General features: G+C 42.0%; 1 protein-coding gene across 2 annotated transcripts in view; it reads left to right on the forward strand.

Annotated features, from left to right (window-relative positions):
• The first annotated feature begins 50 nt into the window (after positions 1–50).
• Cdc27 (cell division cycle 27) overlaps positions 51–15,081 on the forward strand; it is a 55,370-nt gene continuing 40,339 nt past the window's right edge. For both annotated transcript variants that reach the window (XM_090349997.1, XM_090349998.1), the window contains exons 1-2: positions 51–199; positions 14,762–14,837. In XM_090349997.1, coding sequence (XP_090206123.1) covers positions 170–199; positions 14,762–14,837 — 106 coding nt within the window. In that variant the 5' untranslated portion in view covers positions 51–169. The remainder of the gene's footprint in view (positions 200–14,761; positions 14,838–15,081) is intronic.

Genomic DNA, 15,081 nt, shown 5'->3' on the forward strand with positions numbered 1-15,081 from the left:
GCTCCGCTTCGGGTGTTTCCGTCAACCGCTCGGAAGTATTCGGCTATCGCTCGGCCTCCCCATCCCCCGGTAACGGTCGCTGGTGAGTTTAAATGAGCCGGGGCTGGCCGAGCCGAAGCCGCTACGGGGGGAGTGCCTGAGGCACTGCAGAAAGTGGGCCTGAGCCTCTATGATGACGGTGCTGCAGGAACCCGTGCAGGTAACCATTACCTCCATCACCGAAGCTTCGCGCGAAGCCTCGGTCGGGAAGCAGCGTTTAGCCACTTGGCGGCCTGGTGCGGCCTAGGCCTGGCTGCCTCTCCCGCCTCCCCTTCTGTGGGTCCGGCCTGTCTCTCGTCCGTGCCCGAGGCCTTGGCCGCCTGCTAAGCCATGTTGTCCCCGGCCCCGCGTTACCTCTTCTCCCAGTGTGAGTGGAGCTCAGCAGTAATCGCTGGTTTTCTGTCGGGGCTCGCAGCCACCCCAGCCCCTCCTGCTCGTCTGGGGTCCTCCCCTCGTCTCCCGGGCCTGGTCGGGGTGGGAGGTGAGGGGCCGGAAGCGCGCCCCAGATGTCCTCTTGTCTCAGGGGTGACAGGGATTACTCATTTGAACCGAGTTGGTGTGATCTTGACGGCGGTGGGGCGACTTTGCGAGGGAATTGTGTGTGTGTGTGTGTGTGTTTTCTTTTTTGTTTTTGTTTTTCTTTGAAAGGGTAGAGAAAGTGGTTATAGAGACTCGGTGTTAATATGAATTTTTATTTTGGTAGCAGACTTTTCCAGCCTTTCTCACATTGCCTTTCTCGCCCAGTGGATTTCCCAGTAGACATTGATGGTCTGAAAGAACTCCTAAAGATCAGCGCTGAGGTGCCAGCCCCTGAACCAAGGACGGGGGAGAGGGGCAGTGTGAAAAGGGCAAATCTGGGTTTTTCCATTGCCATTGCCATTTCCATTCTCCACTGAGATAGAGATCAAGACAATTTTATTGTGCGTGTTTATAAGTCGTTCTGAAAATGGAAAAACAAACTGGTTTTTTTTTCCATCCATTTACTTGGCCTTACTACACCAAGGCATGCTTTAACGCGCTGTATTTTGTTGTCAGAGAAGATACCTTATTGGACTGTGTAGTGCAATGCTAAGACGTTTCCCCCCCCTGCAATCTGAAAAACTGAACCCTAAGTCCCTTGGTAATGGACCAGGTGTGGGAGACTTTGAGCCCACCCTGTGATCTCTGAATGGATGGGAGAATTTGATATCCTACTGTAAATATTGTGTTCTGAACTTCAGTGTGTGTGTGTGTGTGTGTGTACCTACTACAGAATCGAACCCGGGGGTTCTTCATGCATGCTAGGCAGGCAAACTACCATTAAGCCACTTTCCCAACCCCTGAACTTTATTCTTAAGTTATAAAGCACTGCAATTTTTAGAAATTCCTTTGGATTGCCTTAAATAGGCCTGAGATAGCAAATAATAAATATTTTAATCATCTCCGCTTCCACAGTTCCTTCATTTTTCTTCACAGCATGAAATACTCATTTCTCCTGGTTTGGCATGGTCTCCAGCTGTTCACATGGAACAGCTATTAGTATTTGGAAATATAATGAAGGGTTGTATCTTGGGAAATTTACCCATTTATAAGTTAGATCAGCCCTTCTTTCTGTCCAAATTTCTCATAGTGGTAGAGAATACTTTGAGGCCTAATATGAAATTAAATGGATGAAGAGATTCCTCAAGCTGTTTAATTTCTATTTCATGTCTTTATAATTTTAATCTCAGGGATTCTTTTGTCTTTCTGGTCTAAGAAATCTTTTAAAGTGATAAAGTGGTTGCACTGAGGGCATATAACCACCATTTAATAGTTATTTCAGCCTATCGAAAAGAGTAGAAATGTGTACCCTATTCTAGAATGTATACGTGAGGTTTCCTTTTTTTTTTTTCTTTAAGTACTCTTAGAAGTAATACACTTGGCCGGGAGTTTGGCCTAGTGGAAGAGTGCTTGCCTAGCATGCACAAAGACCTGGGTTCGATTCCTTGGTACCACATACTTAGAAAAAGCCAGAAGTGGTGCTGAGACTCAAGTGGTAGAGCTCTAGCCTTGAGAAAAAGCCAAGGACAGTGCTCAGGCCCTGAGCTTAAGCCTAGGACTGGCCAAAAAAAAAAAAAAAAAAAAAGAAGAAGTAATACACTTAATATTTTTAAGGATTAAAAAGTCAAATTTGCCTCCCCTCCCCATGCTTGTTTTGTTTCACTAGATTGTAGGATGCTGGTAAGAAGTTTTAGGATATAACTAGGTGAGAATATTAGTAGCAATTTATAGTATAAGAAGCCAGGCCCAGCAGTAGCTCACGCCTATGATCCTAGCTACTCAGGAAGCTGAGATCTGAGGATCAAGGTCCAAAGCCAGTCCAGGCACAAAAGGACCTGAGACTCTTATCTCCAATTAACCTCTAGAAAACGGAAAGTGGGGCTTGGCTAAAGGATAGGGCAGGGGGCCGGGAGTTTGGCCTAGTGGTTAAAGTGCTTGCCTAGCATGCATGAAGACCTGGGTTCGATTCCTCGGTACCACATACATAGAAAAAAGCCAGAAGTGGTGCTGAGGCTCAGGTGGTAGAGCTCTAGCTTGAGAAAGTCCAAGGACAGTGCTCAGGCCCTGAGCTCAAGCCCAGGACTGGCAAAAAAAAAAAAATAAAGGATAGGGCAGTAGCTTTGAGCTGAAGAGCTCAGGGATAGCGCCCAGGACCAGAGTTCAAGCCCCAGGATTGACAAAAAAAAAAAAAATACCATTTAAGGAATTTCAATCCAGGCATTATGGCTCCCCTATAATCTGAGCACTTAAGCACTGGGAACGTGGCCTAGTGGTAGAGTGCTTGTCTAGCACGCACAAAGCCCTGGGTTCTATCACATACATAGAAAAAAAGCCAGAAGTGGTCTTGTGGCTCAAGTGGTAGAGCGTTTTAGCCTTCAGAAAGCTCAAGGACAATCGCCAGGCCCTAGGTTCAAGGCCAGGATGGCGTAAAAAAAAAAGTGAGGGGGCAGTAGGAATATGGCTTAGTGATAGAGTGCTTGCATAGCATGCAGGAAGCCCTAGTCTTGATTCCTCAGTAACACATAAACAGAAAAAGGCAGAAGTGGTAGCTCAAGTGGTAGAGTGCTAGCCTTGAGCACAAAGAGACTCAGAATAGTGTCCAGGCCCTGAGTTCAAGCCCCGGACTGGCAATAAATAAATAAAATAAAATAAATAAAAAAATAAACAAAACAGTAGTAGACAGGGCTAGTGCTAAGAAAATGGGAAGAATTACTAAGAAAGACAAAAGTATGGTAGTCCAGTAAGGCAGTGTATAAACATGTGACTGGTTCCATGAATTTGAAAAAGAATGATAGTAAGTTGGAAAATTGCTTTCTTTCTTGGAATGCCTTAGGATTGTGGTGTTACTAGGCATAGGAAAAAGTTGACAGAAAAAAGGTTTGAAGTCTTAACATGGAATAGCTAGTGTGATATGCTGTACATGCTTTAAATACAATCCTCTTCCCAAATTACCCCCCATAGACAAGTAATGCTTTGCATTTATGTCTTTTTACAAATCCTATCTGGAGACAAAAGGTCTCTCACCTACTTTATGTTTTTTGTTTTTGTTTTTTGTCGGTTGTGGGACTTGAACTCTGGGCCTGTGTGTTGTCCCTGAGCTCAGCTCAAGGCTATCACCCTAGCCCTACCCCTTGATCATCAGCACCACTTTGGGTTTTCTGGTGGTTAATTGGAGTCTCATGGACTTTAGAGCCTGGGATGGCTTTGAACTGAAATCCTCAAATTTCAGCCTCCTGAGTAGCTAAGATTACAAGTGGGAGCCACCTGGCTCTACTTTATATTTAATGTCAACTATTGAGGAACACATCCTGGCCTAAATGATGTGTTAGTTTGAATATTCTTAAAAAGTAACCTGGAATTTTTGTTGTTGTTTTTCTAATCTTGGGGCTTGAACTCAAGGCCTGGGCACTGTCCTTGAGCTTTCTCAAGGCTAGCACTCTACCACTTGAGCCACAGCACCACTTCTGGCTTTTTCTGTGTATGTGGTACCAAGGAATCAAGCCCAGGACTTCGTATACACTAAGCAAGCAGTCTACCACTAGATCACACTCAGGGCCCCAAAAATTGTTTTTTGAGTTTTGTTCTCTGGTACTGGGGACTGAACTCAGTGTTTTCAACTTGGTAGGACAGCACTCACTACTTAAGCCATACCTCTTAGAGCTTTTAGTTTGTTTTGCTTTTTTTTTTTCTTTAGTTACATTTTGGGTATGTATGGATATGGGTATGGTTGGATGGATGGATAGATAGATAGATAGATAGATAGATAGATAGATAGATGCTCATGCTTTTGTTTCTAGGCTAGCCTTGAACTTCCATCCTCCTACCCGTGCCTCCCCATGATGCCTGCTTATTGAGTTGAGATCTCTTAACTTTTTGCCTGGGCTGCTTTGAATAGCAGTCTCATGACCTCTACCTTTTAACCCAAAACTTGCGAGTGTGCGTGTGTGTGTGTGTCCGTGTGTGTCCGTCCTTGGGCTTGAACTCATGGCCTGGGCACTGTCCCTGAGCTTTTTTGTTCAAGGCTAGCACTACTGCTCCATTTCTGGCTTTTGGTGATAAATTGGAGATTAGAGTCTCACAGTCTTTCCTGCTCAGACTGGCTTTGAACTGCAATCCTCAAATCTCAGCCAACAGAGTAGCTAAGATTGCAGGCTTGAGCCAATGGCCCCCAGCTAAAAATTATTCTTGAGACTCTATCTCCAGTTAATCACTAGAAAATGGGAAGTTAGGCTGTGTTCAAGGGGTAGGGCAGTAGCCTTGAACTGAAGAGCTCAGGGACAGCGCCCAGGCCCAGAGTTCAAGCCCCATAACCCACACACACACAAAAAAAAAATACCAAACAGACAGGGGGAAAAAAGCAAACATTTTATATAGATTTATCAATTCCTTCTAGGAATAAGATTTCACTATTGGAAATGTTAGGAAAACTTGCAGTTGGTACTATATTACTATGTATTTACCACATCATTTGAGAGCTCTTTGTATCATGAACTATTCTGGACTTGGGATAAAATGTCTGTTGATGATATGTAACATTGATTCAGTAAGTAGCATACTTTGGCAACTATTTGGGAAATGCCATGGTAAGTGAAGGGCAAAAGCTGAAACAATGCTCTGGGCCTGGGTACTGTCCCTGAGCTCTTCAGCACAAGGCTACCGCCCTACCCCTTGGGCCACAGCCCAACTTCCCATTTTCTAGTGATTAATTGGAGATGAGTCTCACTTCTTTAGTGCCCAGACTGGCTTTGCACTGAGATCCTCAGATCTCAGCCTCCTGAGTAGCTAGGATTACAGGCATGAGTGAGCTTCCGGCCAAAAACTACTCTTAAAGTGAAGTAATACGTCTCAAGTAGCTGTGGAGCAGGGAAGAGTACATAATTTTAGGAAATGATTTGAAAGCAGAAATTTAAGAAATATTCGAGAAATTGATTTGATAGAGTATCAAGAATGACTACCTATATTTAATTGTGGTAGTGCCATTTGAGAAATGAATAATTGTTTTCTGCTTAGCAAGGTCAGGACAGATTTGAAAGAGGATAGTTAAGAATTCTGTTTTAGGGAAGTGGCGCTGTGGCTCAAGTGGTAGAGCCTTGAGCTGAAGACCTCAGAAACAGCATCCAGTTCAGAGTTCAAGTCCCATGACCAATCAAAAAAAAAATTCTGTTTTAGGAGCTAGGATTTGGTATGACAGTAGCGTGTTTGCCTAACATGCACAAAGACCTGTGTTTGATTCCTCGGTACTGCATGCATAGAAAAAGCCAGAAGTAGTGCTGTGGCTCAAGTGGTAGAGCTCTAGCCTTGAGAAAACCCAAGGACAGTGCTCAGGCCCTGAGTTCAAGCCCTAGGTCTGGGAGAAAAAAAAATGAATTCTGTTTTAGCCAGGTGCCAGTAACTCTGGTCTGTAATCCTAGCTACTTAGGAGTTTGAGATCTGAGGATCAAGGTTGGAAGCCAGCCAGGGCAGGAAAAGTTTGACATTCTGATCTCAGCCACCAGAAAAGCCAGAAGTGGAACTGTAGCTCAAGTGGTAGAGCACTACAGCCTTGAACAAGCTTAGGGACAGCGTTCTGAGTTCAAAGCTTAGAACCAGCACACACACACACACAAAAATTGTTAGAACAAAGTGTGGTGTAGATATGTGTGAGACTAACAAGTAGAAGTTTAACATATGACTTAATCCTTAAAAATAAATGACAAAGACCCTCCTAATTTTATGAGTCTTGCTAAGAAAATAAAATTTCACAGAAAAAAAATTGAATGTTATACTGAGTGTGTTTTAGACTGCACAGAAAAATGAGTAAGGTCTACTCTTGGAAATAGAACTTAAAACTTAAGAAGATGGGCAAGGAATGTGTCCTAGTGGCAGAGTGCCCCCCTAGCATGCATGAAACCCTAGGTTTGAATCCTTGGTACACAGAAAAGGGTGGAAGTGGTGCAGTGGCTCAAGTGGTATGCATAGTTTGGGTAGTTTGAACTCTGGGGGCCCTATGCTTGCACTATACCACTTGAAGCTTCAGGTGAAAGATGAAAATACCAGTTAGGAAGAAAAAGAAAGCAGTAATGTGCAATGATCTTGACCACAAGAATTCTAGCCAGGAAAAGGAAGTTTTTAGTAGCCAGGTAAAATCAGATTATAGAGAATTAACATTTAAGCTGAGTGAGAACTTTTAACATTGTGTGTTGGTAATGAATCACCATTATTTGGATAAAAGAGGGTGTTGTTGTTGTTGTTGTTGTTATTCTTGTTTTGTCTTCTTTTGCAATCCTGGGTATTGAACCTAGGCTTTGTGCATCTTAAGCAAGTACTTTACTGCTAAGCTACAACCTTTGGGTTTGTATGTTTTTTTTGCCACCTGGGCTTGAACTCAGTGCCTGGGCACTGTCCTTGAATTTCCTTTGTTCAAGGCTAGTGCTATACCACTTTGAACCTTAGTGATGCTTCCAGCTTTTTTGAGTAGTTTATTGGACATGAGAGTCTCACAGACTTTCCTGCCTAGACTGGCTTTCAGATCTCAGCCTCCTGACTTTGTTTTTTGAGAGTGTGTCTCTGTAGCTCAGGCTAGCCTCAAACCGTATCCTCTTGCTTCCCTGATGCTGAAATTACAGACCAAACCTAGCTAAAAAGAATTTTTTTAAACAGAATTATGTGCTGTAAACATTGCTTTGGGAATATTAATCTGGTATTGACAAGGAGAGAAGAGATAGATACGGGTCTAAGAGATAGACAAATTAGTAGAATAATCCAGCTACATGGGAATATAGATCAAGGTTCCTTAACTTTGGCACTATTGGCATTTGGGCCAGCTGATACTAAGACAAAACAATTTATAGTAGTTATATTTTTCAGTCTGAGTACAAGTTAATGTAAGCAAAGATTTAGCTGTTAATTAAATCAGGGTATTTCTCCTTAACTTGGAACAGGAAAAAGAAGGAATGTTGCTGCTTGACTTCCTAACTTTCTTTTAACAGCATTTCATCCATATGGCTTTAATTTGTATAACTCTAGAAGAGTGCTGTTCTTTTAGAAGGCCCTTATGAGTTAGGCAAAGGCAGATGAATAACTTGGGAGCTGAATGTAGCTCCCTGCTCCTCATCATCTCTGAATTTGTAGTACCTTAGAGAACAGTCCATTCCATGCCCAAGTCCCCCAAAGAAGGAATCATCACCCAGGCATTCAGAGGTAACTGCCCAGATTAGGGATAGAAACTATATGGATTGTCTTTCATTTACTTTACTTTCTTTTTGGGTAGCACTGGGATTTTGAACTCAGGATTTGGTACACAGGTACTCTGACACTTGAGCCACAATCCCTTCATTTCTTTAGCCTTAAAAGTGCAGAGATGGGCCGGGAGTTTGGCCTAGTGGTAGAGTGCTTGACTAGCATGCCCGAAGACCCGGGTTCAATTCCTCGGTACCACATACATAGAAAAAAGCTGAAAGTGGTATTGAGGCTCAAGTGGTAGAGCTCTAGCCTTGAGAGAGTCCAAAGATAGTGCTCAAGCCCTGAGCTCAAGCCCTGAGCTCAAGCCCAGGATTGGCAAAAAGCAATAATAATAATAAAAATAAAAAATTAAATTGAAAAAAAGTGCAGAGACACATCCAGACAAGGTGGCTCACACCTGTAATCCTAGCTACTCAGGAAGCTGAGGTCTGAGAATCATGGTTCAAAGCCAGCTCAGGCACTAAAAAGTCCATGAGATTCTTATTTCCTATTAATCATCAGAAAACCGGAAGTGATGCTGTGGCTCAAAGGGTAGGGCGGTAGCCTTGAGCTGAAGAGCTCAGGGACAGTGCCCAGGCCCAGTGTTCAAGGCCCACGACTGACTCCCTTTCTTCCCCCTCCCCCCCCCAAAAAAGAAAGAAAATAAAATAAAAAATCTGAAGTATGACTAGAATTTACAAGTTTGGAGAGAGAAAAGTATGCCAGGTAAACTGCATGCTCAGAGGACCTGTGACAGAAGAGAAACAGGAGATTTGAGGAACTGGAAAAAATGCCATTGCAGAGCACAAGAGAATATGATAAAAGATCACAGTGGTAAGTGAAAACAGGGCCACAGTGCCTGCTTTGGGAATTTTGATTTTTTTTTATTTAATTTTTATTTACATGTGTCTTTACACATGTGTACTATATACTGGTCCTGGAGCTTGAACTCTTGGGCTAGGTGCTATCCTCAAGATTTTGTGCTCTACCACTTGACATTTCTGGCTTTTTGGTGGTTAATTGGACGTAAGAGTCTCATGGACTTTTCTGCCCAGGCTGGCCTCAATTCTCAGATCTTGGCCTCCTGAGTAGCTAGGATTACAGACATGAGCCCAGCAGAGGCTTTGGTTTTTATCATAAGAGCAATAGTAAGAGAAACTACTAAAGAGTTTTAAGGAAAGAAGTAACATGGTCAGCTTTTAATTTTGATAAAGCTCGCAGGAAGAGACTAAATCATAGGATGGAAAGATTATGAGAGGCCAGTTAAGACACTAGTAAAGTAATCCAGGGAAAATATTATCTGTCCAAAAGATGCAAATGTGTACTGTGTTTCTTCCTTTCACTATTACTGCAGTTTGCCCCACGGAAGTGCCTGTTTTTGAAAGATGTTTATATGTGTGGTTTCAAAAATGTAAGTCATACTTAGTCTGGAAGGCCATGTTGGTTTCTATGCAAGTTTAAAATTTAAGCACTGAGCTATACTTTTACATTTTTTATCTTAGAGGAGGTAGATGTTTTAAATTTTTATTTTACAAGTTACTAAAGTTCAGAGGTGATTTGGTCATCTAGTTAGTACTTATCTGCTTGGATTAAGGTTTGAAGATCACATTAAGCATTTGAAAAATAATTGGTAAGTCAAATTAAATTTAAATATCCTTTAGCCTATTGTTTTCTTGGTGACATTTTCAGGGATTTCTGTGCAATCCAAATGTTGAAATTCTCTAAGGAAAATGCTTGTAGCTTACTTTTTCTGCTGGTACTGGGGATTTATTTCTGAGCCTCTCAAAGCCAGTGTTCTACTAGCTGAGCCACACCTTGACTTTTGACTCTTTGCTGATTTGTTGGAGATGAGAATCTAACCTGGCTTCAAACCACCATCCTCAGATCTCAGCCTCCTGAATAGCTGGGATTAAAGGTGTGAGGGTGAGCCAGAGCACCCAGTTTCACAATTTATTTCTTCCTTTCTTTTTCTTTATTTCTTTATTGGCCAATCCTGGGCCTTGAACTCAGGGCCTGGGCTCTGTCCCTGAGCCTCTTTATGCTCAAGACTAGAGCTCTACCACTTAAGCCACACCACACCACTTTTAGGTTTTTCTGTTTATGGGGTACTGACTAATCAAACCCAGGACTTTGTGCATGCTAAGCAAGCACTCTACCATTAAGACACACTCCCAACTAACTTACTCCCTTCCTTCTGCCTGCCTGCCTGCCTGCCTTCCTCTTTCTTCTTTCCTTTCTTTCCCTCCCCTCCTCCCCTACCACTTTCTTTGGTTTAAAGGTTTGTTGTTTTTTTTTCTTCTTCAAATCACATCAGATGAATGGCAATGTTTTCACCTGTAGAGGCCATGTACAAATAAATCTGAAGCACTGAGGCATAGCCAGCAGAAACCTGTGAGGTCCAAAGGGGGTCTGGGCCAGGGTCTTCAGCCAGAGCAGCCACAGTGTGTGTACTCAATGATGCAGCCCACTTCCATCTCGGTTTTGGGAACTGGTAAATGCAGTTTGTCCCAAAATTAGTGTCACGGTACAAAATTGGTATGTAGTACAGGCAGCATAAATTTGCATAGCAATCAACTGGATCACAAAGTGATCTGGTTGCTGTGTGCATAACCTTCACTAATGCAGTATTAATAGAATTCTTTACTTAGGGCAGAAATAAAAGAGGTCAAGAGATATAACTGGGGTTTCTGACAGTGGATTCTGAAGATGGGCCACAGAAATTTCACCTTCCTCTTCCCTTCATGAGGCTTTGTTTCAGTTTCTCTCATCTTCTGGGAGAGCTTTCCAGCCTCTTTTTACTTTCGGCACCCTTTCTCCACAACAAGATAGTGCTCAAGGACCTTAGACTCTCTTTCCTAAGAGTATAATAGAGAGTTCTCCTGTCTCTGGAGTAACTTGGATTCTTGTTCCACTTTATTATTCTTTAACTTTGGAGAGATTGCTCTCCATCCTTGGTCCTCAGTATCACTCAAATGATGCCAACTTCTCTCAGGCATCCAGCCTTGTTCAGGTCACCCTTAGGGACAGAGAAGACCTAAGACCCTCCCCCCTCCCACAGCACCCCACCCTAGCCAGTGTCCAGACACTGCAGTAGGAGTGAAGGGAAAAAATACTCACCTGAATCTCCAAGGGCTGCAGCTTTTCTCATCTATAGTTATCATTAATAGAGAACCAAAATCCAAGTTAAAGTCTGTGTAGCATCCTTACCTATGTAGAAATTCTAGAATTTCTGTCATTTAGAATATCCTAAAAATGGCCTTGTGTTTTTATATACACTGTTGGAATCACATTACAGAATGTGCCAACTACTTCAGAATATACTGGGGAAAAATGATATTGATAGTTTAAATTTTACACTAAAAGATTTCTTCTTAGCCACCTAATTTAAACTGTGGTAGGAGATGGCATTCCTAATTAATTTCCATGGATGGGTAAAATTTGGTTAGGAACAAGATGATACATGTGAACCTACAAACTAGGTTTTGTAACTTGAGACTATTTATTGATTTGTTTGTTGTTTCTGTTTATGTCTTATGTGGTATTTATGGTACATATGGTGTTGTCGGTTTGAGCCCATGTTGTCATGCATGCTAAGCAAGGACTGTACCACTTTCTCTATAATATTTACTGTCCATAGTATTAGGTAATGAATAATAAGATTTCTTTTTTAATTTCCTCATTATAACTCATTGTTTGTTACATCATTCCACAATTCTCAGTCCCCCAACCCCCTGTCCTGGGTGCTATCCCTGAGCTCTTTTTTGCTCAAGGCTAGTTAGCACTTACTACTTCTAGCTTTTTCTGTGCTTAATTGGAGTGTCACAGACTTTCCTGCCCCGGCTGGCTTTGATCTATGATCCTCCAATCTCAGCCTCCTATGTAGGATTACAGGAGTGAGCCACTAGCTTTTAGCTTTATTCCACAAATTATAAAGTAGAATTCATGTTAAAAGTGTTAAATACCCTTCTTTTTTTTTTTTTTTTTTTTTTTTGCCAGTCCTGGGCTTGAGCTCAGGGCCTGAGCACTGTCCTTGGACTTTCTCAAGGCTAGAGCTCTACCACTTGAGCCTCAGCACCACTTCCGGCTTTTTTCTATATATGTGGTACCGAGGAATTGAACCTGGGTCTTCATGCATGCTAGGCAAGCACTTTAACCACTCGGACAAACTCCCGGCCCCTTAAATACCCTTCTTGAACACTTGTTTGTTAAACCTGTCTTTTAAAATATGATGTAAAAATCAACGTTAATAAAGAAAAAAAAGTGTTAAATAAGCTGGACATAGTGGCTCAGGCCTGTAATCCTAGCTACTCAGGAGTCTGAGATCACAGTTCAAAGCCAGCCCAGGCAATAAGGACTTCCGACTCTTATCTACTAGTAACCACTAGAAAACAGGAAGTGGGATTGTGGCTCAAGAGGTAGGATGGTAGCCTTGAGCTGAAGAGCTCAGGGACAACACCCAGGCCATGAGTCCAAGCCCCATCATGCATGCGTGTGCGCGCGCACACACACACACACACACTCTCTCTCTCTCTCTCTCTCTCTCTCTCTCTCTCTCTCTCTCTCTCTCTCACACACACACACACACACACACACACACACACACACACACAAAGTGGTTGGTAGAGTGCTAACCTTGAATAAAAGAAACTCAGGAATAGTACCCAGGCCCTGAGTTCAAGCCTAGGACTGGCAAAAAGAAAAAAATTTTTAATTAATTGCTCATCATCAAGAAAAAATTAAAGCAACATACTGGGTTGTTTGGTGGAGGGGTTGATTTTTTTTGTTTTTTTCTGCCAGTCCTGGGCTTGAACTCAGGGACTGGGCTCTGTCCTTGGGCTTTCTCAAGGCTAAAGCTCTTATCACTTGAGCCATAGCACTATTTCCAGCTTTTTTCCATGTATGTGGTACCTAGGAATCAAACCTGGGTCTTCGTGCATGCTAGGCAAGCACTCTACCACTAGGCCAAACTCCTGGCCTGTACTGTGTTTTCTGTTTTTGTTTTTGTTTTTTATTTGCCAGTCCTGGGCTTGAGCTCAGGGCCTGAGCACTGTCCTTGGGTTTTCTCAAGGCTAGAGCTCTACCACTTGAGCCACAGCACCACTTCTAGCTTTTTTTATGTATGTGGTACAGAGGAATCGAACCCGGGTCCTCATGCCTGCTAGGCAAGCACTCGACCACTAGGCCAAACTCTCAGGCCCTGTACTGTGTTTTAAAAGCAAGTCACAGTAGAAGATATTCAATGGGATTATTTCTATTAAAGTTAGACAAGGAAAACTAAATATGCTGCATGAGGATGATAATGTACATAAAATCTTGAAAAAAACAAAAAAATAAACTAAATTTAGAGAAGTAGTTTCTTTTTTAGGGCAGAAGAGGTAATATTGTTAACGTATGGTAAAGAAACCCATACGGCCTTTTGAAGACAGTGATATTCTATTTCTTAAGCATGGGTATTGATGTTTTTAATTACCATAAACTTAAAATGCCCTTTCACAAATACATTTTGTGTTAGGTTTCATAACTCTTAAAAAGAAAATATAGCTGAACACTGGTGGCTCTTGTCTGTAATCCTAGCTACTCAGGAGACTTAAATCAAGACAGTCATGGTTCAAAGCTTGCCCTGGCAGGAAAGCCCATAAAACTCTTTTTTTTTTTTTGCCAGTCCTGGGCATGAGCTCAGGGCCTGAGCATTGTCTATGGACTTTCTCAAGGCTAGAGCTCTACCACTTGAGCCTCAGCACCACTTCCAGCTTTTTTCTATGTATGTAGTACCGAGGAATTGAACCTGGGTCTTCGTGCATGCTAGACAAGCACTCTACCACTAGGCCAAACTCCCAGCCAAGACTATTATTTCTAATAATCACCATAAAAACTGGAAATGGAACTATGTACTTAAGTGGCTGAAGTGGTAGAGTGCTAGTCTTAAGCAAAAAAAGCTCAGGGACAGCACTCAGGCCCTGAGTTTAAACTCAGGAGTAGGAGGGAAAACCCCACATAATCCAAGTAAATTTAAAGATTAGTCATACAAGCTGTGCATCAGTGGCTCAGACCTGTAATCCTAGTTTCTTGCAAGACTGAGACCTTAGGATCATGGTTCCAAGCCAGTTGTGGCAAGAAAGTCTATCAACAAAAAGCCAGAAGGGAAGCAAGTGGTGGAGCACTAGCCTTGCGCACAAAAGATCAGGGACAGTGCCCGGTCCCTGAGTTCAAACACCTAGGAGTGTCACAAAAAAGATCCTATAATAACTTTACTCATCTGTATTCTAATATGTCCTGTGAGAGGCTGAGAATTGGTTGTGTTTAAATTGGGAGAGTTTGGGCGCCGGGAGTTTGGCCTAGTGGTAGAATGCTTGCCTAGCATGCACAAAGACCCGGCTTCGATTCCTCGGTACCCCACATACATAGCAAAAAGCCGGAAGTGGTGCTGAGGCTCAAGTGGTAGAGTGCTAGCCTTGAGAAAGTCCAAGGACAGTGCTCAAGCCCTGAGCTCAAGCCCAGGACTAGCAAAATAAATAAATAAATAAATTGGGAGGGTAACAAATCTGAGTGTCTCTTTCAAATGTATCATGAAAAGTAGCTGAGAACCACTGCTGCTAAGAATCTGTGTTTAGTGGGCCGACCTGTAATGTAAATATGAATTTTTAAAGTATGTTTGTTTGTTTTTTTAAAAAAAGAAGTAAAAAAAAGAAGTAAATGACTAGAAAAGCATTATTGTTTAAGCTAGATCTTTTGGGATGAGGAGTTTGTGAGGGGAAGCTCCTGAGGGAGCCTATTTGAAAGAAAGAGCTGCTGAAAGAAATAGATGTACTAAGGCTCAGACGCCTATGGTCTAAGGGAATTAAAGCAGATATATTAGGGACCAGACTCTGAAGAGCTTTATCTAACACACAATAATTTTCTCTGTGTACATTGGGGTTTTATGTAAATTAGGTGCCTGTTTAGTAGTAGTTACTTTAAATACATACAGAATTTCAAAATTGCTTTTTTTTTTCTCCACTTACAGGCTGCTATATGGCAAGCACTAAACCATTATGCTTACCGAGATGCAGTTTTTCTCGCAGAACGACTGTATGCAGAAGGTTTGTGATCTGTTCATTCACACATAACCTCAAGTGAATAAAATACATGGAATTCTATCACTTGGTTATGACTAACAAAATTCTTGGTATTAGATTTGGAGGATTTTTTGTTGTTATTGTTGTTGTTTGTTTTAGTTTATTTATACTGATCATTAGAACTTTATGTGGTTCCTTTCATGTAAAAGTGGTAGTATTGATTCAAGTTTATAGAATCAACTAGAAACTTATTTATTTTACCATATTC

The sequence above is a fragment of the Megascapheus bottae genome, chromosome 17 (assembly GCF_031878675.1).
Source record: "Megascapheus bottae isolate mThoBot1 chromosome 17, mThoBot2.hap1, whole genome shotgun sequence".
Classification (NCBI taxonomy): Eukaryota; Metazoa; Chordata; class Mammalia; order Rodentia; family Geomyidae; genus Megascapheus; species Megascapheus bottae.